At 39.1% G+C, this 27,710-nt stretch overlaps 1 protein-coding gene across 1 annotated transcript in view; it reads left to right on the forward strand.

Moving 5' to 3' along the window:
* Positions 1-43: 43 nt before the first annotated feature.
* The window catches only part of COG5 (component of oligomeric golgi complex 5), a gene marked incomplete at both ends in the record, with an annotated part of 182,010 nt that continues 154,343 nt past the window's right edge, over positions 44-27,710 (forward strand). The window contains 6 exons of the mRNA XM_079542014.1: positions 44-101; positions 627-766; positions 1,682-1,739; positions 4,719-4,773; positions 4,869-4,938; positions 10,402-10,522. Coding sequence (XP_079398140.1) covers positions 44-101; positions 627-766; positions 1,682-1,739; positions 4,719-4,773; positions 4,869-4,938; positions 10,402-10,522 — 502 coding nt within the window. The remainder of the gene's footprint in view (positions 102-626; positions 767-1,681; positions 1,740-4,718; positions 4,774-4,868; positions 4,939-10,401; positions 10,523-27,710) is intronic.

A 27,710-nucleotide genomic window follows, 5' to 3' on the forward strand; every position in this document is an offset into this window, starting at 1 on the left:
GCCGCCGCCGGGCAGTGACGCGCGGCAGGCTCCGTCGGGCGGCATGGAGGAAGCGGGCGGTGGAGCACCGGCCCCGGCGCTGGCAGAGCTGCAGGCGGACGGTGAGGCGCGGTTCTGGTGGCGGTCGGAGGCCGGGATGAGCGGGGCATCGGGCCTCCGAGGTGTCGCGTCGCAGAAAGTTTGTGGGGCGGAGGGGAGCGGGATGGCGGGCCCCGCTCCTGCGCTGTGCTGCCCAGCTGCAGCCCGCTGCCCGCGTCAGCCGCTCCTGAGGGGAGATGTGTGCCGGCGGGAGGCGCGCAGGTGTCAGTGAGCCTAACCTGCCCTTTGCACAAAGTAGCACGCGTCTTACTTCGTTAAAAGTCACCACCGGAGTATAGTTTCCTTACGCAGCACAAGTTGGCCCCGTTGTAAGACACGGTACGGTTCCATGAAGTTGCGGGTTTTGCCGCGCGGACTCGCTTTGATTGCAGTCTGTTCTCAGACCGGCCTCCCGTGCCACGTTGCGCGGGTACGGGATGTGCGCTGTTCCAGCTGGAGGAACCGGCGGTCTGAGCGCTGCCTCCTGTAGATCGTCCCTCGGTGCGACTGGTTTGAAGTGTGAAGATAACATCTGAATCGTTTTTCAGAGTGTTATGCTGACTTCTTCAGAGAGGACTTTGATGTGAAAGCTTACACGTCGCAGTCGATCCATCAGGCGGTGATAGCTGAGCAGCTCGCAAAGCTTGCCCAAGGTATCAGCCAGCTGGATAAAGAGCTTCACGTACAAGTAAGTGTAAAGCATGCCTGGTGCTCAGGGGTGGTCGATGAAGTGATTAAAAGCTGATTAGTCCAATGATCTTTGCTTTTGACGTTGCTTGGTAATTGAAGGTACAGCTTGAAGTAAAAAGAGCGGTGCATGTGATACTAACTCCATGTAGTCCCCCTCAAGGAGCTGTAAGCTGTTTTGCTTTCAGTGTCTGCATTCAGTCTCTGTGCGTGGAGGTTCCGCTATTCCTTGTAAGGGTTCCCTGACTGTCTCCAAAAGATCATATGGGCTATCAGAAAAACTTCCCTGTCTTTTGGCATGATGGTTGTGAAAAGACAGTGCACGACTTGTCCTGTGCTGGTTAGTAGCCTGGGATTTAGTCCTTAATTTTAACTGGGCAAACACAACCTGTGCTAATACACCTCCACGCCTTCAAAAGGAATTTAAATTTGGATAGTCAAAGGCTGAGTGATAAAATCCAAATGGACACTGCAAATCCCATCGACCTGGCTGTGAGTGTGCGTGATACATTTGTGCTTGGTTAGAAAAACTGTTCCCCCTGCAATGGTAAATTCTTCGGAAGTTAGTTTCTAAATGTCATAAATACAAATGAAAACATTAAAAATGGGAATATACGTTATTACTGTGTTATTATTAAGCTTACACTTACAGTTATTGTTAGATATCAGTGTGTGTTGAAACATGATTGATTGTTTTTCTGACTTATATTAGTACATCAACTATGCTGCAATATCTGACTCTCCCATTTTGAGCTTACCATTTTGTGAATCAAAACAGTTCTGAAAATCCTTTCATCTGCTTTTTTCTGGATCTGTTTAAGGAAATATGATGATAATATTTTGATACCCCTTTCAGGCACACATCTCTGTTCTTATGTCATTGTTTCTATTTTTTCTCTCTCTTTTGTTTTTAAAGGTTGTTGCAAGACATGAAGATCTGTTGGCTCAAGCAACTGGAATTGAATCCCTAGAAGGTGAGATCCATCTACTGAATGCTCACTGATTTCTATGAACAGGGGAGCATTTTTAGTTTCTACATGGGAAGGTCATTCACTTTGGTTAATAATGAAGCAGCTGCAGATCTTACAACTGAGAAGTTGTGGCAGCTTTTTTTTTTCTTTTTCTTTTACGTCAGCAGATGGAGCTCCTGGGAGAAGATTTGACTGATGTTTCTCTGGAGTAACTATTCCATAGGCAAAAAACTTAATAATCTGTTCTAAGCAACTTTAGCAATCAAGTCTTATTAACCTTTTAATACCTTTTTTAAATAAATAAGCCTAATTTTATTGCAATATCTGTGAACATCAGTACCAAGTTTGTAAATTCTGCATGTGCACGTTGCATGGTTTGCAGATCTTAACTGAAGAGGCATTAACACGTAATCATAACTGCACTGGAACACTGAGATTTTTCTTTCTAGTAAGAAGCTGCTAGATTAAATCCATACACTTCTGTCATTCCACTGATTGGGTTCTGACTTTTAAAATAAATTGCTGACTTGTAAATACTTCACTTAGAAACTGTGAAATGTGTACAGAAAACTGATTACGGAATATGATTCTTCTCCTTGGTGCACATTAGACCAGCCATTCTGCTTTGTGACACTTGTTGGGAACTTCATATGTGGGAGTTGGTAGCTTTTGTTTTGTTTTTGTGCAGAAAGATATTTCCTTTACAATATGCCTGTTTGCATGTACCATGGGATTCAAGCATATCTCCTTCCCCACCTACTCTAGTAATCAAGTAACCCACCTTTCTTCTTTCTTCTGCTTTTAAGTTATGTCATAACCAGAGAGTTTCTGGTTGCTGATGGTTATTGTACCTCCCAAGCCTTTGTGAAGTATTGCATACACTATTCAACTAACATTACTAACATTTACATGAAGATTTAAAAATAGAGAAAATGCATATTTAATCTAGCAGTGATAATCCCCAAATATATTTTTAAACAGTTGGAAAATTAAAGCATAGGAAGTGTGAAATCTATTTATCCTCCAGACAAGGAATCTATTATCTGCATAATGATCATCTCCCTGTTTATTCTGATCATTTTCCACAGTTCTGTGGAACTCTGTGTTCAGAAGTCATGATTCTTTCAGATGGCATTCCTGCTTAAAACTGCTCTGAAGCAAGAGTGAAGTACTTCAAAACAGCTATTCAGAATTAAAATATTTCTGTAGGTGAGGTGTAATAAATAAAGCATTATTTAGCAGAAAGCTGATAAACAAAAGTTGAAATAAAATGGAATCTGCATAAAAATTCTTGATTGTTTTCCACTGATGCAGTGTTATTCTCCATAAGAGGTCCCTTCTCTTCTGAAAGAGAAACATGGAGGGCTCTCACCCTGACATTTTTTTGACACTTAAGGCATCAGTTGAAACCACAGTTCTATGCAAACACAGATGATATTTTAAGTATTGCAAAACCTGCTTCTCTCTGTGGTGTTCGGGCTACATGTGGTCACTGTAGAAACAATCAGTCAATATCCATAAGTAAAAGAAAAGAGAAATGTTAATAGGAAATTTAATTATGAAGTTAGAAATATGGAGCTCAGAGTGTCTTCATGTGCTTAGTTTAGTAATCTTCATCTGCTTACTTTCTTGGCATAACTCACAGCATGCATAGTCATTTGGATATGTGAATCTCTAAAGATTTCAAATTAATTAACCAAACTTGTAGAGTAAATTCCCAGGAACTTCTTTTTTTCCTTTAGATCTGTACACTCTGCTAATGGTACACTGGTTTGGTATAAATACTCTTTTCTGGTTGCGTTTCTATAAGCAGCTCACCAGATATCTTCAATTACCTGCTAGCTTGGGATAGGTTAGGTAGTATCTCATGTAGCAGACGCAGAGCGTAGATCACCTTTTCAGCCATCCTAACAGTGCCTTTTGTCAAGAGGAATGTTACATTGCTGTCAAGGGTGCAACAGTCATAGATGTAACAATGTCGTGGTACTTGCTGTCCCCTTTTTGAGTGTAGAGTAGAAAATTCAGCCCACTGTGACATCTTTTCTCTGTCTTTCATATCTTCATCTTTTTATCCATGAGGATTACATGCCTGCCATTCCATTTATAAATATAATAGGACTCCTGAATCTATCAATAAGCCAAGTTAATAATTCTGTCTTTCTGTATCATATGATAGCTTTGTTCAATTTGATGAAGGCTTTACAGAAACAGAGGATGTTTGAGAGTGCTAACAAGAATTGAAACAAAAATAAATTCATAGGTCTGTGTCTGTGTAACTTAATTAAATTGTCAGCAGGCTGATTCTGTATTGCAAAAGTGACTATTACCCTTGACTGCTTTGTTTGCAATTTAGCAAGGAAAGAATGACTGTGCTTGTGGGTTCCCCTTTGTGCTGCTTTTCCAAACTAATCTGGAACAAACAAGATTGGTGTAGCTTGCTCTGTTTGTAATCTAAATTAGATGATTTCCCAATGACATACCTTACTTTTTTTGCTAAAGGTGCTAATGCACAGGAAGAAAACCTTGAAATGGCATTGCTTCTCACTTCTCCGTGCCTGCTGGTTTCTCTGATCTGTGTAGTTCCCTTGTTAAATAACTTGTGGTGCTTTTTTATATCATGCTCAGGTGTTTGTATTGGGTTATATGCCTCTGAACATCAGTCCTGATCATCATTCTTTTAGAAAACAGCATTACTCTAGATATTATGGGAAGCTTAACATCTGATGAATTCCAGAACAATGCATCTTCGGCAGGATTTTGGTTTTTTTTGTAGTAGTAGTGGTCAGTAATTGCTTATTACCTTCTCAGTTTATTTCTAAATACTCTGTGTCTCAATCATTTCAATATCTTTGAACATTTTGTTATAAAGGGGGGTTGTTTTTTCTTTTAATACAGAAGTAGTCTGCTGTAGATGCCAATTATAGAAAGAAGTATTCTTCATATCATGAGTGTTACTTGTAAAACATCTGCTTTATTTTGCAGGTGTTCTCCAAATGATGCAGACCAGAATTGGTGCTCTACAAAGTACTGTTGATAGGTATGTCATTCATGATGTGATTAGAAAGTCTGCGTGCTTACTTGTTCTCGTGTGCTATTTATTAATACTTCCATAAATAAACTTCTTATTTTCAGAATCAGAGCCAAAATTGTTGATCCCTACAACAAAATAGTGTCTCGCACAGCTCAGCTAGCAAAGCTTCAGGTAAGTTGTATTAGAAATACGTTTTAAAACTCAATTTTAAAGTGTTTCATTTCCCAGTCCTCTAGAGCATTAAGAAAAGGTGACTCATCAGACATGAGTGGGATTTCCATACTCCAGTAGACTGGAGTTTGCTGTCAGTGTTTCTTGGTAAAAATCAATATTCATGTGTCTCCTCATGAGCTCCTGAGAGGTGCTTCATATTGCAAAGTGCAAAGCTGATCTTTGCACTAGCTGCTTTAGTTTTCCTTCAGATGAGGGAAAGTGAAAGGCTATCAGAGTACAAGTTAATTACATTTTAATTTCTGTCTGGGTATTTTTAATCTTATGATCTAGTTCTGTAAGAGACACTTTTCCTCTACATGTGTTTAACTGCAGTTTAGTAAAGGGTTTGGGGAATAATTCTTACAATATGGCCACGCTGCAACCTGGAGTTCTGGTGTATAAGCCCAGGTATACAGCTGCTCCTGTCTTTTAAACCGAGTCTGCAGAGAATGTAGTTTCTTTTAAAGAAAAGCAGTGGGGGAGAGCTTTTTCCCAGCAATGGTAAGATGAGCATTGAACATTTCTATTTTTAACTTTATTGCGGTTGAAAACTGCCCCACAGATCCCATGGATGTAGCTGCATTCTGTTCAGTTTATTTATTCAAAAGCAACACAACTCCAAATCAGGAAAGGTTTAAAGAACTACTGTTTGAACTGTTTCTCTTTGAAAAAAATATTTTAAGTTGCAAAACTAAGATCTTATCTGGTGGTAGCTGAAATTTGAACTGTGGATTTTGCTCAAGTAGGTTGCCATTAGCTTGTAGAGCACAAGCACATGAAGCTGCAATCAGGTGTACATGGTTTCTAGTCCAGGAATTGAGGAGCAAGTAAGTGTGCTGGACTCTTGGGTGGAGGTCTGATATTTTCTATCTGATTTTCAGTAGTAGTGAGGTTCAGGAGGAAGCTCTTACCAGTCTGTTCAGCCAGGTTGTTCAGCTGCTGCTCCTATGCTTCCCAGCTCCAGCTGTCACTGTTTTTGCCACTGGGTGAAATTTCCATGACTTTCACGTGCCAGGCTAGGTTCAGATTTTATTTTTTCTTCTATGGTTACAGCTGTGGGAAGAACTGTGGGAATTTGGAGTGAAAGGTGATGATTGTTTCTTCTTTGACCTTATGTAAAGTCAAACTGCAGAAGTCCCTGAGGTTAGGAGGTGTTTCTTAGGTTTGCTTTGCTTCCTCTTTGGTGCAGTAGGGGTTTGGTCTTGCATGGATTTTTCTGTGGTATAAAAGCAGCATGCACCAGGGCTGGGGTTGTTGGTCAACCTGTGCCAGGGCAGTTGTAGTATCTGACTCTTCTGGGCTGTGAGTCTTCTTGTCCCAAATGCCAGTCCAAAAAAAAAAAAAGAGATGCAGGGTAAAGGGAGCCTGCTGGGCTGCCCATCCTCATGTCCCTACCTGCCTTAGCTGTGCACAGAAAGAGGAAGGATCACTGCAGCATTGCTGCTAGTGACAGTTCTCAGCGTGAGGGCTGCTGTCCTCTCCTGTGTTGGCAGATACACAGGAGTGCATTATGATGCTGTTGTGTCTGTTTACCTGGCAGCCTTGTTTGTTCAGGAAGGAAGGGCATCAGCACAGCAAACAGTTTGCTTCCTGGTTGTGGCAGGGCTTATGAAATGACATTGCTAACTTCTGTACCAAATGCAGGACGTGTAGCACGGGCAGTTAAACCTGCTAATTTTATCAGCTGATGTACAGTCAGTAGAATAAGTTTAAAAAAAAAAAAAAAAAAAAAAAAAGATAAATGACTGATAAAAGACAGTGCTGTCAAAGTAAGTGGGGCTGCTAGTTATCCTTTGCTGATTTGTGTGGTGTTTAAGGGCCTCTTGTATTCATGATTGTATTGCTTTAGTGCTTCTTCTTTGATTGCTATGGGACTGCTCGCAAACTGAAGGAGTATTTGGCTTGCATAAAGCTGGATTTCACCATCCTTAATTGTTTTTAATATAGTCGTGCTTTTTCATAAACATTTTCTCTATAAATTCATTGTCAAACTACAAATCTAGTTTTGAATTCTAAATCTCTGTTGTATACTTATGTACATTATGTCTTGCTTTGTTCTTATGGCTTCATGGCATCCCAGGGGAGCAGCAAACTCACAGAGCTTACTTCCTGCTTTAAATCATCCTATCCTCTTCTGAGCACATTCATAGTCTTTCCATGCCGTATCACAAGCTAAACGGATAAGTTAACAGCTGAAATATGTAGACAGAGAGTTTGTCCTTCAGAGGGTTATTTTCTGTGCATTTCTGTCTAACCAACTGCTTCTCCATGTCCTCTTAATTTTGGATATCTTCATGTTTAGAAATTCCTACAATATCTGATTTTCTTTAAAGCTTTTTATTAAAAAAAAAATCCACAAAATAGAAAAAATATTTATGCAATAGAAAACTATTCTCTCTTTGAAGTGTTTACTAGTAGCAGAATTCATGCTGGTACTACAGTACATCATTGTCCATGTAACCTTAAAATGGTGTACTGTCCCACCTTTCTTTGGGCTTGTATTACATATACATTCACTTGCATTATGGTCTGCATTGCATTATGCAATTTCATATATGAGCTATGCACTGGCAGTTTCAAGTGGTCTAATTGTCTCAATAATTTCCTAAAATTAAGTTAAGATTAAAAGAGGCTTTTTGTTTGAATTGCAGCAATAATGTCTTTGTTATTGCTGATTTAAATTTCAGCAGATAGCTAACGTGTAATCTCCAGAAAAATCCTGTTTGATTTTGAACTTAATGAAAAGCCCTGGGACTAACCAGGGCTGCTCCCTGCTTTTTCCAAACTAAGTTTTGCTTTAACCATGGAATTCGTGTTTGGATAGAAGTATTTCCTTTAGAAAAGCATGCTGTATTGACTCCAGGAATGATTGTTTCCTGAATTAATTCAGACTTCTGTGGTGCAGGTGGTCAGGGGTTGATGATCGAGCATTCGTGAACAGCTCTGTTGGTAGATTCTGTTAAATTTCCATTGTACAGTCCTCATATACTGCATACTTCTACAGCATTTGAGAGTTTTATTAAGTTGAATAATTCACAGAAATGCCAGTACCCATGTGAAAAAAGCACTGTGTGCTCATTAGTGATGGCTGTGAAGTTAAGGGTGCATCCTCAGTGTCTTTGGAAGATACCTTTTTTTTTTTCTTTTTCGCTCTTGAATCTAAATGCAACATTTCCTATCCTGTATCCAGCTTGACAGTCCTTTTACATTGTTGTTTCTTGGAATGGAAGATAACAAACAACAATGAAGTAAAAAAGAGGGCTTTTTTTGTCTTTTGCATGTGAAGTATGAGATTCTCAGAAGATAAGTGAAGTCCGAGGGAAAAAGTTAGCCAGAGGTACACAGTTGGATGAGAAAATTAAATCTGAAGGCTAAGTAGTAATCATAGAATTGCTCAGGTTGGAAAAGACCTGAAAGATCATCGAGTCCAACCACAACCTAACCATACTACCCTAATAACCTTCTGCTAAATCATGTCCCCGAGCACCACAGCCAGATGTTTTTAAACACATCTGACAAGGCACAGTGAACTGTATAAAGAGCTATTTTTGATTTATCTTGCAGAAGTTTTGTTCAGAGACATGGAAGTGACATGTGAATCAAAACTTTTTCTGATTAAAGGAATGCATTAATTAAAAGTGATACATTAATCTCTCCAAAGCAGGATAAGCCCCACTTGGTTCTCACTAAAGATAATAGAAATCATGTGGCTCAGTCATCCTGGAAGGCTTAGGGAACTTGTACTTAGTGATACACGGCATTGTGCCAACAGCAGTGAGAGTCAGTGTGCTTTCAGTGATTTGTCTCCCTGGGCCTTTGTAATATTCTTTGTTGTGCCTAGATATTGAATAAGGGTTGAACACGAAATTTGTTATTTCCATTGGTTTGTGCTGACGTGCAGTAGATCTTGGCGGGTTGTGCAGTCCAATAAACATTGGTTGAAGGGACTTATGTGTACTTAACAATTGTTTTCAAAACTTGAGGGCTTAACGCATCTCAGATTCTAAATATTTTTGTGTATATTTTAAGTAATTTATGATTTCATTTTTCTGTTTATAAGACAGGGCCTTTCAAGAGGCTTTCTCTTCAGCAGCCGGGAAAATACCTCCTAACAACTGTCTTACTCATCCCACACTTCATATTTACCACATTTTAGTCTGACTACAGATGCTGGAGACATGTTTTAAAGTAACATTGCTCCCCCTGTAGCACGCATCTCCTAACCTCACTGACCCATCCATATGGTGGGTCCATTTTCTCTGCTCATTGTACAGCTTCTCTCATTGCTGGTCACTTTCAATGAAGACCTGCATGCATCTTTAGGACTTCTCTTATGGTGCAGTTCTGAAGGACTATGGGAAAGACGTGCACTGAAGCCATCTAGACTTCGATGCCAGCACATTTAGTTGCCACTGGGGCATGTCAGGCAGTTCTGAAGCTTGTTTTTGCTATGCTTAAATGACACAGTTATTCAAGTCAGTATTACCTGAGTTGTATAGCTTAGAAGCATCTCGGGGATCTGTCCTATATAGCAGCTTGTCATCACTTCATACCCACCATCATCAGAACCCTCTTTCCCTGTAAGGCTTGAAACACTCGTGCACATGGTGTAACTCACTGCTTGTCTGCCTCCGTTCATTTACTGTGTAGAGCAGGAAAACATGTTTGAAGGTCTTAGTTGAGTGAAAAATGGTGAAAGTCATATGTTTGATCAGCAATACCTTTGCTCTGAATTGGTGCTAATGAAAATACAATGCAGATATATTTCCTGAAAATTGGTGTTTGCATCCATCTTAATTTTTAGCCAAGAATGGGGTGTGCTTTTGCAAACCTATCAAATAATACGAAGTGACAGATTGATAAATGTGGGTAAATGGCCGTATGAAATTTTTGATGAAAATGGATTTTTCTATCTATTCCTACCATAAGAGTCAATATCTGTAAAATAACACTTTAAGCCCTTAAGTTTTTATTGTTCTCTGCTGTTTTACTTACTTTGGATCAATACTTAATTGACAAAGGCAACTTCTTAATTTTACTAAAGCTTAGAGATGAGAGAACTACTGAGGGGAGCTGCATAATGCAAAACGAAGCTCACTTCTGCTTGGAAATAGAACATGTCACTCTCATAGGGTTCTGAGTTTGTCTCTTTTTTCTTTTTTTTTTTGAGGGGGAAGGAGCTGCTAGTAATGGCAGCATAATCTTAGCCCAGGAAATGTAATTTCCAGCTTTTGATGTTATCTGCCTGTATTGCATTAGATAATGAAAAAAGGTCCTTAAAAACAGGCTTTTTGTATTCTGAAGTTCCTTGTTTTTATTCAAATTTGTGTTTCCTTTGGTTAATGTTTCCATATTAGAAGCCTAAAATTATGAGATCAGAGTGTGCTGGTAATATCCCCTAATGCTGTGATTTCTCCATAGGCTGCCTGTGACTTGCTGCGGAGGATAATACGCATCTTGCATCTCAGTAAAAGACTTCAAGGACAACTACAAGGGGGAAGCAGGGAGATAACAAAAGCTGCCCAGAGTCTCAATGAACTTGGTGAGTCTTTTTTGCTTTTAGAGGCTTTTTTAGCTTGTGCTCATATGACTCACGCTGGTGTTTGACTTTGCAAGAAAATGAAGAAACTTCTATAACTTGTTAGTGTGGTTCTCACTGTCTGCCTCTTGATTTGAATTGGGAAATAATATGAACAGAACTCACTTAGTTCTGATTTCAGTACTTTCGTTCAGGATCTTTGTTTTTTTCCCATGACTTCTCCAGATAGAATTATTTAATAACATGAAAATTCTGCTACAAAAGTTTACTTTTTTGGGTGACGATGTTTATAGATTAGTTAACTTCTCACTAGTTTATGCTCGTATAAAATATCTTCAGAGTGATGGGTATTATGTTTATCTGTAGGAAGGCACTGCAGTATAAGGCATAGTTTGAATTACATTTTGCAACTTGAAAGCAAATGGTTGTCCTTTTGACGTTTATGAAAGCCATATGTGACGTGATACACAGAAACCTAGGCTAACTCAGATATTGGAAGCATTCAGCTCCAGAAGTGACTGATTTACTCTCTATTTTACTAGCTGGTAGAAGGAGTGGTAAAATATTTCTCATGACGTTTGCATTACGTTGCTAGGCTGCTTTGTGTTCTTCAGCTACCTTGGGTGCTTCCACACTGTGCTGCAGGATGCAGGAAGGAAATTCCCAGTAGTCTTTGAGATCACCATTCTATATGGTATCTTGCCAGTTGTTTCTCCTTTGGTTTAATAGTATTCACATTTCAACTTCCAAAAATAGGTCGTGGGAGGGCTGAACTATTGAACACTCAGAATCATTCTGAGGTTTATTGTGCATATTTGTCACCACTGCTCTTTTTATTCTGTGTAATCAGAAAATGATTGGACAATGATTTAGTATTATAATTAGCAGATGCTATGTTGCAAATGGAAAGTTTAAATATTTATTTATTGTATCGGTTTGGCTGAAGCCCTAGAGCATTGAATGTAATATTTTAAGCTATTGTTTTTTGTTTTTTTCTTTTAATGTGTCTTGCATTTTTTTGTACCCATCATGAGGGTATATAAAGAATGGCTGGCTTTTAGCTGCCTGAATTGTGAGTCCTCTGGTGTTAATCTGAATGCTAGATCCTATTTAAATACCTAGTATGATTTAATGTTGAGATCTGAAATGTTTGTGCTGCTTTTTGGATCTCTTGTAGTTTTAGAATTTCGTTAGAAGAAAGCAAAGCTTCCAATTCTTTTGTTGATGTGCCACAGTTCTTTGAGTTTCTTGTTTTCAAATACTTGGTCTTTTTCTGAAGCTTGGGTAAGTCTGAGTAATTGTTATTAAAGATAAAGGGAAATGTGCCTCCTTAGGAAGTGCTTTAGAGTTTTATCCTACTATGCATGGCAGGAGCCAGGGCTCGTGGCCCTTAATATAATTCTGGATGGTTTATGGCTAGGTGAAACCCCTTAGCTTTTGTTTTCCTCTCTTCCTGGTATTTCAATCTCCTTACCTCTTTATCTGCATCCATCCCTCACCTTTTAGCTCTCTGCTTGTTTGTTTTTCTCTGCCACCAATCCTGGCTGCTCTGGGTTTTCCCTGCCTCCCAGAACCTGGATGTGTGGGACACTCCCATTCGGAAAAGCCAGTGCAGCTGCCTGTCCTTTTTGGTGGAGGTTCATAGGAGTGGGGTAGCACTGTTCACAGGGAGGAAAGTGTGCAGTGCCAGAGTAGGCACCACTCAGGGTGCTGCAGTGGGAGCGTGGAGTGTTGTAGGGTAGTGTGAGATAGTGCTGTGTGGCACTGGGAGAGTGGGAAGTGCAGCGAACAGGCACTGGGCTCCAGTTGTTGGGACATGAGATACAAAAGCTTTGTGCAGTCTTAGGGATTGCTGCAACATCTGATGATAGTAAGCAGGTAGTAGATGTGGGCTCTGTTAAAGCCTGGTCTTGGTTAGGGAGCTCTGTGTCATGGAGGCTTGCTTTTGAGCTGGGGATCAGGGCCAGCATTAACACTAATCTGTGTTTTCAGCCAAACGTTTCTGAATTTCCCTTTTGGTTGCTATTTAGGGAAATGTTTTTCCCGTTGCTTTTTACGCTTCTGTTGTACTTGTGGAGCGAATGCAATTTCTGCTTGGTGAACTCAGCAGCACCGTGATTTTACAATGAAAGCTTTGCATTTTCTGCAGTCTGATTAAACCATTTGCTTATATATTATTCTCAGTGGATTCTTGACAGAACTGGACATTTATCTTTACATACAGATACACTCTGTGTATGTATGGGGGGAGGTGAACATGTACAAATATCCATTTAAATATATGCATATGACATGTATTTCCTCCACAAATCTGTTAGCTTGTTAGTTCACTTATAGTTTATACTTGGCTGTGTCTTGAAGTTTACTTTGCAGTAATGGGAAAAGATGGATGAAAACACAGAGTTGTAGAATTAGATTGCAGTGGGGGTTAATAAGAGGAACTGCAGGGAACTCTAGCTTTTACTGAGAAAGCTTTTCTCTTGCTGGGTACTTGAAGTTGCTAGTAGCCTGCAGAACAGTAGGTGATATGAGGAACTTCACTCTGGAAACTTCTGGTAATATTTTCACTGAGATCTCTACTTAAAGCTAAAGCAGACCTGAAATTCCTCCATGTTAGGTTTTTCTTTGCTTGCAGTTAACTTCCCACTTTGACACAGTAAGAAGAAAAACTGAGTTCTGTATGTCATTTTTAGAGATTAAATGGTTTGTTTCTGAAATACCTGTATGTAAACTTTCTTCTGCAGCTCATCCACCTCCTAACACGCTTCTTTGCGTTCTCTGTCATATCAGAAACAGAGTTGTGGCAGTTCAATGAACAATCTATTAGCTGGCTCTCCAGTTCATTCTTCTTCATCTTATACAAGCATTTTATATCTGAGTGTACAAATCCATTTGTATATCTGGAGCAGCATTTGGATGGGTAGAGCAAGAGGCACGTTCCTGAGTCACACAGTGGCTAATGTCGTGGAATAGGTGCCTTGGCTATGCTTGTTTGTGATACTTTAAGACAGGTATTTTATAAAGTGAGAAGAAAATGTTTCTAAGCAAGCTTGAACAGTACAGTGTGAAGAGAACGTGGTACGCTTCGGATAGTTCTCTTTCAGAAAAGAAATGCTATAGGTATTAAAATATCTGCTCTTCTATCTCCATATGCAGAAATCACTGTCTGACAGTTGTCAGACACTGATAAATTGAAGATTAAATATCTGTAGTTGGCAGTGAATGGCTTCCCTCACTGTGGACAGGTTGTTAATTCTATCTGTGATTTACAGAGCTGGACAATAAAGGATTTATATGTTCTGTTTGCTAAATAATTGTGACCGATGTCGTCATTATTCATACAAATGCCTAGGCTTCTTCTAATTATAATAAACTCCTAGTCTGTATGCATAATTGTATTATAACTTAGTTTACAGCAACTGAATTTATTTGCTTGAATGACCTTGTGAGCTTGTAAGTCTTGGAGACAGACTCTCACAGCAACCATTATTTTGCTCTTTTCTAAACTCAGATTTAGTCCGTGACTAAGCTGTGCAGTTGTAACATAAAGGGGAAAGGATCTTCTGTTATATTTTCTGGAGTGTCTACAGTATAGAAGGGGCTCCAGGACAATACTTCCACATATCTTCAAAGATGAGAGAAAGTGGGACACTGTCCTCAATTTAAAGACAAAGAAAGGTACAGAGAAGGCAAAATATTACCAGATATGAAAGTCTAGCTAAAATTGAAAAAGCACCAGATCCATATCATGATCTGTTTAAGATTCTAACAAAGCTTGGCACTTAGTCTTAATAACAACAGAAGACTTGATGAAAATGCAAAGAAATAGAGCCTATTTTTTAATTTTTTTTTTAAGGAAGTGTAGGGTGGATAGAGAAGATTTAAATTGGTTAGGAGATGAATGTAACAGTTTGAAATGAGTCATTTGGCTATGTCTGGAGAACTTTTTTTGTAGCTGGCATACTGTGGTAATGGTACCTGTCTTCTGAAGTACATCCCAGAACCAGTGACATCCACAGAAACATGACAATTTGGCTGTGAAGGTTAGAAAAAAAACACCAAAGGTAAATGAGAAGTGTGTCATGGTACTACTTAAACTGGAAAAAGCCTGGATATGGCTGATATGTCTTAATATATTTATTGATGACATGGACAGCAGGATTGAGTGTACCCTCAGTGATTCTGCAGATCACACCAAGTTGGGAGGTAGTGTCGATTTGCCTGATGGTAGGGAGGCCCTACAGAGGGATCTAGATAAGCTGGATCACTGGCCTGAGGCCTATGGAATGAGGTTCAACAAGGCCAAGTGCCAGGTTCTGCACTTATGGCCCCAACAACCCGAGGCAGTGCTACAGGCTTGGGGCAGTGGCTGAATGACTGTGTGGAGGAAATGGATCTGGGGGTGTTAGTCAACTCTCAGCTAAACATGAGCCAGCGGTGCACCTAGGTGGCCAAGAAGGTCAGTAGCATCCTGGTTTGTGTCTGAAATGGTATAGCAAGCAGGATCAGGAAGGTGATCATCCCCCTGTACTCAGCACTGGTAAGTCCATTAGCATATGATAACAAATAAACTATTTGCAGGAGTCTAGAGTATAAAGCTGCCATTAAGTAGTACCTCCTGCCTGGAATGACCAGGCGTACTTAAATAGTTGGCTACGTGAATCCTGTTTAACCAACAGCATTTTCTTCCTTGGCAGTATAACAGGTCTTTGAATTAGAGAAATCAATGACTGTCACATAGTTTGATTTAAATATGCCATGGTAGCAAGATCAGCAGTACAATACAGATGAAAATGTTGTACAGTGGAAGCAAATGTTCTGAGGAAACTGTTCCTCAAAAGTCATTATCTGTTGCTCGCTGTTGCACAAGTGACCATCTATCAAGTGGGGTTCTGTTGAAATGTGTTCTGCAGCTGGCTAGTGTTTTCATTAATGATTTGAGTGATGTAATATGGTATATCCTTATTCAATTTACAAGTACTAATCAAGCAAAGAAGAATGGAAAGTATGGTGGGAAACAGAATTAGAATGAAGAATGTTGTTAGTGAATTGGAGATATGTCTTAGCTGAACTGTTTTCATTTCTCTTCCAGACAAGTGCAAAGTCCTAGCTATAAATTCTTGTAATTAGTGGCAGAAATACAAGAAATGACTGTGTAGGTACTAGTTCTGTAGAGACTTGTGCTTCAATGAAGGCTTGAGAGTTCTTCAGAAATTGAGTGCAAGCCACTTGTTCGTTTGTTTTGTAACAGTGTGACATTACTGGCAATGAAATTCATACTGATTTTTAGAAAGAAGGGTGTTGTGTACGAGGCACTTGAAGCAGATCTTTTGTTCGTGTTTCAGCTGGAGCATCAAGTCTCTTTTGTGGTGCCTCATTCGAGGAAGATGTAGGTTAATTGGAGAAAACACGAAGTACTACAGTAATGAAGGCTGAAGGTCTTGCAGACGGGCAGTGGGCGGAAGAACTGAAAGTGTGTGGCTCTTTGGTTTAGAGAAGAGGGTTCTGGGAGGCACCGTAACATTCTTCAGATGTGAAGGGAGTAAACAGCTTCCTGTATCTCCTGTGAACAAAGCAGTATGTAATGGGCCTAAAATGAAGGAAAGAATGTTTTTATCTAAAATGCTACAAGACATTTCTGCCCATAATGATAATTTCAGGGCAGCTGTGAAATTGATATGTGGAGTTTTTAAAAGCAGTTTAGACAGGCATGTATCTGGAAGCCTTTAGACAGAGGTGCTTTGCCCTGAAGCTGAAAGAAGCTGATGTGCTGCTGTCTCAGGGATGCACATCTCCCCTCTATCAGCTTTGTTAATAACAAATGTAATAGAAAATGTTTGTTGTTAATTTGCCTTCCACAAGTTGGTTTGTTGGGCACTGTTCAAGTACCTCCTGGAATCTGAAGCTGGGTTTAATTGGAAAATGGATGCCGTCACTTTGGTTCAGCCTCTCCTCATCAGTCCCTCAGATGAAATAGAGATTAATCTCCAAGACCTGCAGCTCAGCTCACCCCTCTGGCGCAATTACTCCTGTCCTGGTTACTCGCTGTGTAACTGGCATTCCAGTGTACTTCACACAGCTCATCCTGTCACTGGAATGCTGCAAGAATTGACCTGTTATGCCAGAATTCCCTAGGAGAGCGCGGTGAGCGTGAGAGGGATGGTGGCACTGACTGTGTGAATGTGAATGTCATGTATTTAATTTTTTTTCCCTTGCCAGGGCAGAAGGCAGGTTGTCTATTTCTCAGACACTCATCTGTTCTTAAGAAAGACATTAACTTACAAGTTTTTAATCTGTGAGAATGATGATTAATGTGGTTTAGTGTTTATCAAAGAACTAAGTACAACTGGTCAGCGTTCAGGAAACCACAGCTCTAATTTATTGAAAACTTAAATAACTGATTTTAGTAGGAAGTGCTCACACTTGTTTGTTTTATACCAATTATCTCATCTGTATCTATTGCAAGCTATAATTAATTTTGCATATTGTCTCCACTGTGTGCTTTATTAATTGAATATTAAAACAGTAAATAATCTCACAATAGTGTAGGAGACTCATTCTGAAGTGACTGCAGATTGACTGACTGGGTATTTGTCCTTTGGTTTAAGTACTGTTGTACAAAAATGATTTGTTTTGACTGCTACAGTTTTTGAAGTTACATTAAGTGTGTATATATCTGTACACAAGTATTACTGAATTGCAGTTGTAAGCTATCTGCATGCCTGCCAATAGATGCTATATTTCACTGCCTTCTTCTTTTCATATATATTCAGAAATGAACTTTTTTCTCCCTACTATGCACAAACATTTGGAGTATGTGGCTTCAGAGCCAGATCTTGTGTTGAACCAAGCTATGATGAAATTGAGGAAGGACTTGATTACTGCCACGCCACTGAGCTCTTTCACTGCAGTACGCAGAGCAGACGGATTTGTTGATAATAATATTACTGTGCACAGTTTCTCATAGGAATCAATGCATCAATCTGGAGGAAAAGTTGCTTTCACGGCACTTTTTCTTACTGATTTAGATGCATTATAATTTACTGTCTTGTGTAAGACCTAGTGTTCTCTAAATAGTGTAGCATCTGTCTGTGAAGCACAGGGCACTTTTCTGTAGGGGTAACTGTAGGGGTAATTTGATTAATAGAAATTACACCATGTTAGCATGATGCTTTGCCTGGGGTAATTAGTCCTGCTGAGAATGACTGAACTGTATTACTGACTCAGAGTCATCTGCATTATTTTGAATGTTACTGTTTTACGTGGTACATTTGCATCCACAGTAAGTGCAAGAATCTTAATAAAACATGATTTTCTTCTGTCCCTGATGATGTTAGCAGTGACACTGCCAGACCTTTGCTGAAATAGGTTGGGCTCAAATCTATTGTGCCTTGCTGTAATTCAGTGTAAGCTCCATGTCCTTCAGTTGCGTATCAGCCCTGGTTTTTAATATCTTATCTTATCCCTGAGGGTTTTTTTTTTTTCCTTTGGTTTTTTTTTTTTGCATGAGGCTTTGGATGGATGATTTTTCAAGAAGCATCTGTACAAAGTCTTATTTGTAGTATTCCAGGTCAAAAAAAGTCATCTAGTAGGTAGGTCAAGGAGACATAAAAGTAATACAAAAGTCTTAATATTTGTAGTTTTAAAAAATAGTCCTCAACTGTTTGGAAACCGAATACTCACTTTTGGCAAAAGGAGACTTTTATAGAAAATTGGACTTAATGAAGAATTTTAAAAACAACTGATTTTGTCACAAATGAGCAGATGAGTATACACATGAGTAGAAAGAGCCAGTGTCACAAATATGTATGGAGTACATTGTCTGAACTGCTTTTTTTCAGCATCTCTGGTTAAAATATATAAAATGATGGCCTATGCTTTAGTTACATTGTGATTATCTGTAGGGTTAATAGTGCATCTAATCACTGGTTAGTTAGATACTAGATACTGAATATGCAGTCTAAGAACATATATTGTGTATGTGTATAGAATCATAGAATCATTCAGGTTGGAAAAGACATTAAAGATCATCGAGTCCAACCACAACCTAACCATACTACCCTAACTAACAGCCCTCTGCTAAGTCATGTTCCTGAGCACCACATCAAATGGATTTTAAACACATTCAGGGATGGTGACTCAACCACCTCCCCAGGGAGCCTATTCCAGTGCTTAACAACTCCTGTAAAGTTCTTCCTGACATCCATCTTAAACTTACCCTGGTGTAACTTGAGGCCATTTCCCTCATCCTGTCACCAGTGAGAGGAGACCATCCCTGCTCTCATTGTAAGCACCTTTCAGGTAGTTGAAGAGAGCAATAGAGTCTCCCCTCAGCCTCCTTCTCCCCAGACTAAACAGCCCCAGTTCCTTCAGTCACTCCTTATGGGGCACATTCTCCTAGCCCTTCACAAGCCTTGTTGCCCTTCTTTGGACCTGCTCCAGCACTTCACTGTCTTTTTTGTACTGAAGTGCCCAAAACTGAACACAGTACTCGAGGTGAGGCTTCACCAATGCCGATGGTGAAGGGGCAGGATGACTTCCCTAGTCCTGCTCACCACACCATTCCTGATACAAGCCAGGATGCCATTGGCCTTCTTGGCCACCTGAGCACACTGCTGGCTCATATTCAGCTGACTGTCCATCAGTACACCAAGGTCCATTTCCATCAGGCAGTCACTCCTCCCCAAGCCTGTAGGGTTGCCTGGGGTTGTCATGACCAAAATGCAGGACCTGACACTTGGCCCTGCTACTGCCTGACTACTGAAACTCATACAGTTAACCTTGGCCCATTGATCCAGAGTATCCAAATCCCTTTGTAGTGCCTTTCTCTCCTCAGGCAGGTCAGCACTCCCTCCCAACTTGGTGTCATCTGCAAACTTAGTGAGGGTGCACTCAATCTCCTCATCAAGATCGTTAATAAAGATGTTAAATAGAAGCAGCCTAAGTATCTAGCCCTGGGGGACACCATTTGTGACTGGTAGCCAACTGGGTTTACCTCCATTGACCACACCACAACTCTTTGGGCCTGGCAGTCCAACCAGTGTTTCACCCAGCAGAGCGTACGCCCATCTGAATCATGGGCAGCCAGCTTCTCCACGAGAATGCTATGGGGGACGGTGTCAAAGGCTTTACTGAAGTCCGAGTAGACCACATTGACAGCCTTACCTTCATCCATAAGCGTGTCACCTTGTCATAGAATGAAATCAGGCTTATTGAACAGGATCTATCATTTGTAAGCCCATGCTGACTGGTCCTGATCCCCTGGTTGACCTTTAAGTCGTCCAAGATTGCTCCCAAGGTAGTATACACTATATGATGTGCAAGTGTGCTACGCGTACATATATGCTTAGACTATATGCATAGTATCTAGTATATAATTGCTCTGTGGGTGTGTGTACATTGCGCATATAGGCAGTAGATACTGTGTTTCTTACGGATATTAGTCATATTGTCATGGTCAGGTACTGAAAAATAATTGTTCTGTATTTTTAATTCTGTAGCGTTGATAGAAACACTCGATTTAGTCATACATCATGTGCAATTGAAGTTGCTATTTTATATGTTGAGAAGGAAAAAGAAAAAAAGATACCTGTTGTGCTTCAATTTACTGTGATTCTGGTTTTATTAAGTGATCTGTTCTTCCACAGAAAGGAGTGTCATGAATAGCTGTGGATAGAGAGTGTTAGCAAAACATCCTCTTGTTTTCTAAGAAGATCTTATCATTTTCTTAGTACTGTTCTTGGCTTTGTGTTTGCCAAAGTCAGTACTTGATTTATTTTAAATTAAAGGAGGAGCTACTCACGCTTCTGCTGAATCAGATTTCATGAGCTGTGTTGTACAACCAGATACTGTGTAATGAATATAGAAGGCAGTACTTGTTCTCCTCTGTAGTTGTTATACCACTCATTTATTCCCTTCTCTGTTTCAATTATGAACATAACTGCCTTGTTCTGTGACATCTTATTTTATGCCTTTTGTGCAGAGTTAAGGAGCTTCTGTGGATATTCATCTTATTTTTTCTTGTTAGCTGTTGAAGGAAGAAAAATCTTGCTCGTATGAAACTGGTTCACTAATGTGACCTTTTTGCTTTAAGATTTTGAATTAATATACATTTAACAAAATGACATGCAAAATAGTATGATGTTTCATTAATAAGAGGCTAATAGCATCTTTATCATCTCTGAACAAAGGAGACATAATGTGCAGCTTTTACTGTCGATTTGTGTTTTGCTGTGGTTATGATTCCTAGCATGGAAACCTTGTTAGACAGATCATTTTATCTGAATAGTTGCTGTGTTTTACTTAATCTCTTGTGTGCATTCTGTTTTCTCATCGTTTTCTAGAGAAGCCACTAAATAATTGCAGTCACGTGAGAGAAAAGATGAAGTCTGAACTGATAACAGAAAATTCTATTGGAATTCTATTTTTCAACATAAGCCTTAAGCAGAACTTGAATTTGCACTTCACAGAGTCACAGAATTGCAGGGGTTGGAAGAGACCTCAAGAGATCATTGAGTCCAAAACATCCTCAACTTTTTAAAAGTTTGATTTCTGTTAGTGTTATTTCATTGTGGTTTCATTGCTGTGTCACTTTTTCCCAAAGCCACCACTGTTCTGATTTCTTGATGCTTAATTTTCTTTATATATACAGTTCTTCAAAATGAAATCCGATACAGTTGTAACAGTGGATTTTCTTCATGTGTAGTTTCCCTGAAACGTCTATGAACAGTTATTTATTTTGTCAGATTATTAGGCATTTGGTAGTTTTAGTTTCAATTGTATTGAACTTGTCAGAGGATTATATATTGGGTGTTTAGAAATGGATTTAGTACTCCCCTGTCTATCTTGAGGTGTTCAGGTATTCCTGAGCGGCGTGCTATTGGTGCTACTGGTGCTATTGGTGTCCCACTGGAAAGACTCATCAAAGGCTGTTTATTGCCCTTTTTCTTCTTTTGCTTACTGACAAATATCCACACCTATTGTTCCTTGCATCTCTGGAAGGCTCTGTGTTTTCAACCTTTCTGTCATCTTTAGTCTGTACCTGATTGCTGCTATTTCCTTATTAATATCTATTGTGTTTATTATTGCCATACTCATATTAGATCATAGAAGTTTTGGTTGCAGGGCTGTATTGCACTGTACTCTGCTTCAGCAGGTATAAAGTAAAACCTGGCTCCTGGCAGCTTGTGATTTACTTGCTTTTCACATTTCAAAAGGCTCAAAGAAGTGAGAGTAGATAAGAACTTAGGAAGAGAGAAGGGGATCTAATGTCCTGCCAAAGAGTATGTTCTGTTTGGAGAGACCTTATTGTCAGAATAGCATAGTGGCTGCACCAGATAAGCTGATAGGCAGCTGAGACGTTAATGTGCATTGAAAGTCTTCCATTTGATCATGCAGATAAGGCAGTGATTGCATTTGCCCTAGTAGCACGTTCAGTTTTGCATTTGAGATTAAGCCGTATTTTTTTATTTCTTAAAAATACTGCAACTACAGTGTTTTCTGTGTGCTTTGGTTATGTATCAGGTGGTTTGTGACTCTGTGAGCCAGAGGTTTTGTGGTCCCGTGTGGGTAAAGTGAGAGATAGAAACTCAAGTTTGGGAATTTTGAAAAAGGAGCTGGTTTGAGGTGAAGGATAGGAGTGATGGAAGAGGGGAGTTGTGGGAGAAGGTCTTGGTTATTTTACCATTTTTCATTAACGGACTTAAATGTAAAGGCCAGGTCTCATTAGTGGCTTCTAAAATTTCTTTTTATGTGATTAATGAGTGTAAGTGTGGATGAATCTCAAATCTGAAATCTAGGCTAATATTGTTTCTCTAATTACAAAATTCCCTGTTGCCGTCTTCTTTTCTCAAAGTGACCTGATGAACAGACAGGAGTTATACCAAACCTGTTTCTCTTCTGCTGTTAAGGAGTGCACATTCCTCACCAGAAGCACAGTTTCCTGGCTAGTGAGGACCAACTTGTTTTTGCTTTACACCTTGTTCATTTCATGTGTCTGAGCTGTAAATATTTTAGTGTTTGTCGGCTAGGGTGTATCATGAGGGTGGATTTGTGAAAGGATTTGGAAGAACTAGTAACAGGTAATCTAGTAGCTGTGAATGCCTGTGTTTAACCAAGTTCAGGATAAATAAAACTTCAGAGATACATATGTATATATTTGAAATTACTTCAAAACAATTGTGATTGTGCTATCTAGTGCAGATCTTAGGTCATCTGAGTTTAGAAATGGAAGCTGTGGGTTTGTTTTCCAGGAGACATACGAAAATGATCAAGAACCAAATAAATTCTGCAAACTTTGCTTACCTTTTGAATCCAATAATATTTTGTATACTGACTTTGAATGTCTGTATGAACAAAAAAAAATGAAAAGAGACACAATTACATGTCAAAGATGAGGAGAATTCAGAGTGATTTTTAGCTGAGTGAAGGTAAGGCATAAATAAGTTAACCGAATCTCTGAAAGATTCTTTTTGTATCTTGTAAATTATCAATATATAGGAGAGAGTAATGAGATGACAGGAGCTTGAAAATAATTCCTTGTACCCTTTGCCTTTTTCTTTCTTTGTTATGTGCAGATGTCTGTGCATGTTCTCAAAGAGAAAGGCAAGTCAGTTTACATGATTTAAACTAATAAGTGAAGGTGGGGATGTTGGCAGAGTAGACAGATGTCATCTCCAAATGTCGTGTTGGCGTATTCTCGGTATATTTTGATAGTTACAAGAGTTCAAGCAAATGGTTCAGAGCTAGGTCTCAGAATACTGATGATACACAAACACGTCAGTGACACTCGCAAGGAGTACGAGAAAATTCAGTCGTGCAGTTTGACACTGTTTGCAGCTAGAAAGGTGCATCCAAAAGAGCACAGACAAAGTCTCCTGCTCTGCAAGGAAATGACACTTCTAAGTTTCAGGCAGGTTTGCATACAATCTTCACTGTCTGAAGCCCTGGTAGGAATCTGAATTTATAACTGTTTTCTTCCTCCTTTCCAAAGTGTTTAGGTGCTTGGAAATTCATGGTGTGCTTCAGGCTAAAACCAGAGTAATGATCTATGGATTGGTCAGACTGAGTGGTTCAGGTTCAAAAGGTATTTGCTTCCCCTTGGGAAGGTGTGGAGGAGTGTTACATGCAGATTTTTCTCTATGGGGAGTTTGACTCAGGATAGCAGGCAGGATGTGTGCTTCTTTTTGTTTATATATGGCAATGGTGAAATCTGTTGTTTAGTGGTCAAGGAAATAACACTGAGAAGTGCTTCATAATATTTATTCTTTTCTTTCTTCTGAGGCTGAAGAATTTATTACTGCGTAACCTGGTGTTGTGCTTGTTTCAGAAATAGCACTTCAACATTGCATCCAAGATTGTTCTTTTTGAACAGTTGGATTCAGAAATAGAATATACAATAGAGAGGATAGAAATGGGTGAGATGGACAGGTAACTTGAAAAAAGTGAGGAAAAGAAGTGAGCATTTGGTTTGTCTGGAAAGATCCAGTAATGGTGGTAGCCGTTAGCTGGAGATAGTTGGAAATTTTCATCGGAGATATCAGAATTAGATTCTATAAATGTTTGTAGGCTACAGAGAGTGATGAAAAGAACCCAAGAGGAGTTACTTTCACAATCCGCTGAGTTAAACCAGGAAAATGGAAGCATCGCTGTTCATTTCTGAGATGCTTCTGAGAAACTGTGATGTTGAGAGTCTAGACTTTGTCTCCTATGATCTGTAATAAAACATCACTAATTTCTAGCAGAGGAATTATTATAATCAATAAGGAAAACATTTATTTGATTTGGAAGCCAGTCATTGGCAGAAGTTAAGTAGTCATATAGTAGCCACATAGGACTAACTGAGCCTAGACCCAGTGTTTAATGCTTCATTTCTGAAGAGTTTAATTTGTAATGCAGATGATCTGGTCAAATCAATGTATTTGTCAAAACAAATGTATTTAAATGAACAGGAGCTAGAAAGATACTTACCACAGAATAATCTTACCAGCATTCAGGTTTCCAGGATGTTCACAATGATTAGAACTTTTCAATAAATACTCTTGCTTTAGTTTTAGAGAGAGGACGAGTAATGCAGTACAATGTTCTTGCATAAACTAAAGGTATTTTGTATTCCAACAGTAAGAACGAAGGTTGTTAGACAAATGTGCTTGCTTCCTGGAACCATTCATTTGGAACTTCTTACAGAATGGGAAAGACAAAGTACAGCATTCAGAAAGGGAAATGGTGTTTCTGCTGAAATTAAAGTCAGTTAGACACAACGCTGTGATGGTAAAACAATAGCACACATCCTCCCTGCTGCCCTCAGCCAAACTCCCTTAGAAAGAAAATACATAAAGAAAATTCTCTGCACCTTCAAATTCAAAATCATAAAAGAAAACTTCAAGACTATGAAGCTGAAAGGGTGATAGTCAGCTTTTGTAAAGAAAACATTTTGTGAAAGAAACTTGTGGTTTTTGATTGCATAGTCGGTTTAAGAAATTGTATAGATGTATTATAGGTTTATTTTCCTTGTATCATCTACAGTTGAGACATTTAAATACTTAATTAAGGGAAAGGTACCGTAAATCACTTTGTCTTACCTCACAGTTGTTGTACCTTTGTGGCAGATAATTTTGGTATTAGAGCAGGTGGAGAAGAGGAACAAAGATAAAAGTAAGTGATAGTTTTCTACAGGTATGAACTTCAGAGTAAGGCCCTTTGCTGGAGGAGAAGCAGACGTGAGCATCTTATTTATTCAGCACATATGCGCATTTTTTCTTACAAACAAAACAAACTCAAACAAACAACAACAACAAAAAAACACTACAAAACACCCTCCTGTGATTTGTTTTTACAAATATGAAAATACAGTACTATACCAATGTTATTTCAGTCCTAGCATTCATGCAGCTGTAGCAGGCAAATCTGTACTACAGCAGTTGCTGTAGGGAATTGCACTATATAGATAAATACATAGTTCTGTGGAGACTTGTGAATAAATGCAATTATACGTGTCACAGTAGGAGACTAAAAGGGCTCTTTTTTCCTTGATGATTAAGACTGTAGAGGTGCATTCATGGGGAGAAAATAAAGGGTCGCAGAAGGACTCTTTGATTAGTAGAGAATGAAATGGCTGAGGACTGGAAAATGAGGCTTGGAAATTCAGAAGTATGAAATAATTGAAAAATGGAATGTGTACACGGTTCTGTAGTAATTCCTCAAGTAAATACGGTTATTCAAATCTTAAACATTATAACCAGTGTTAACCTATTAGCATCTAATGCATTGAGTCAGTTCAGGTTTAAAAGCTCCTGAAACTTAACAATGCAGCTATGAAAGAAGACTGAAGTCCAGTTTTTGTTCAGGTCTTGGATGGGAGCCAGTAGTCATCCCTGCCTTGCCTTATGGATCAGTGAAGATCTTGCTATATGCAATACAAAGTAATGAGCAGAGAGAGTAAGATTTAATTCCTGAACATAAGCAGCAGCTTTACAAATAGGCAATTTTTGCAAGAGTAGTTGTATCTTGTTTCTTGCCTCACACATGTAATTTTGAAATATTAGTTCTGTCAGGTACTTTGTGAGCAATTCTCTGTTACAGTTCGAGAAGTCCAATCTTTTTATTTACCATTCAGATGCAACCTTCCACTGCCCAGAGGCAGTCAGTCTGGTTACTTGTCCATCTTCAAGGTAGCCCCACTTCAGCTGAAGGGCAGCCTGTTCTCTTATCTATTCATGTCACTTCTGGGAAAGATATGAAGACCTAACCTTGTTAAAAGAAGGAACAAACTAGTATTTTGAGAACATACAGTTTCTGTGGCAGGCTGCAGACTTTTCCAAAGGGTTTTTGCCCAGTTTTTCCCTGACTCAGCTTGCAAACTAAACGTGTACTAGAAGCTTCAGATTCTAGCATGAAATGCAGTTATGACATAGCAAAGTCTCAGTAACTGAATCAAGTTTCCCACTTCCATTGTGTGTTATTTAAACTGCTTACAGAATTCTTCATTGCAAGCTGTACAGCTGAGGCAGGACTTGCTGGAATCCTACGAATGCATTCATCTTTTTAAAGGTGGCTTTAATGGCTCTTCATGGTTGGTGGTTTGTTTGTTTGTTTGTTTGTTTTGGTTTTTTAATTTTTTTTTTCATGGTGCATCCATACTTTGCAAGACGGGTATTGAGCTGTATGGCTCTGTTCTATGTTTATGGGCACAAAAATGCATGTGTTCAAAATTATTAAATGTAAATGTTTGTTCCAGTTTCAGCATAGGAAATCAGATGATTCACTCTGTTTGGAGCTTTCTTGTGATTTCACATTTGCATGTTGAGAAGGTGAATTTATAATTCAACTTATGCCCTCCTGTTACGTGCAAAGATACTCTTGGAAAATCTGTTGTATCTGGAAAAGGCCTCTCATGAAATACTTTACTTACCCATTGCAGTAGCAACAAATACACATGCTAAATCATCTTAATTTAGCTATGGCTCATTGCATGTGCGTGCAGGTATGTGGTATTTTGACAAAACACAGAAATCAACTTACTATGAGTTTTGTTCTGGGGTTAGGTGTTGAGTCCTTGAACCACATACCTATTGTTAACATTTCCTTCTTGCCCATGTATTCTTTTCACTTGTTTTGTTATTCACTGATAGGTTTCCTTTCTGGCTATCAGCTGGCCAAGAGGAATAGGATGTCCTTCCCCTTACTGTTAAGGAGTTTACAGCAGCAGTGCTTGCATTCACTCTTTATTTTGTGAGGATGCATACATTGCAAATAAAGTTTCTTTCCCCTTTTTTATTCATACAATCAGCACAGTGTTAAACACAACCCCGTGCACAAGCTATCACTGATATTTGGAATTATTTACTCATGGGGGAAGCTGTCTTTTTTTTCTGTTTCCTCTGCTTCTTACTCTGGTTATCTGTGACAGGGATTAATGAAAAATATTTTGAAATGAGGTTTGGAGGAAAACCACGGTATGAAGTAGCAGTAGGTTGTCAGCAGTTATTGTGCTTTTTCCCTATTCCTAATGGAGTTTAATTTGAAGGGAATCTCACAACAGATTGTGAGAGATCCTAATACAGTTGCAGTAAAAGCTGCGTTAATATTGCTGTTAATAACAGTCTGACAGCCAGAGTGACAGATTTACTGGCATTAATGTTGTTTCAGCAGTGACATTGATTTGTTTATCAGACCTAGTATCAAGTTAAACTGT

Source organism: Tetrao urogallus, assembly GCF_951394365.1.
Source record: "Tetrao urogallus genome assembly, chromosome: 1".
In the NCBI taxonomy this organism is placed as follows: domain Eukaryota; kingdom Metazoa; phylum Chordata; class Aves; order Galliformes; family Phasianidae; genus Tetrao; species Tetrao urogallus.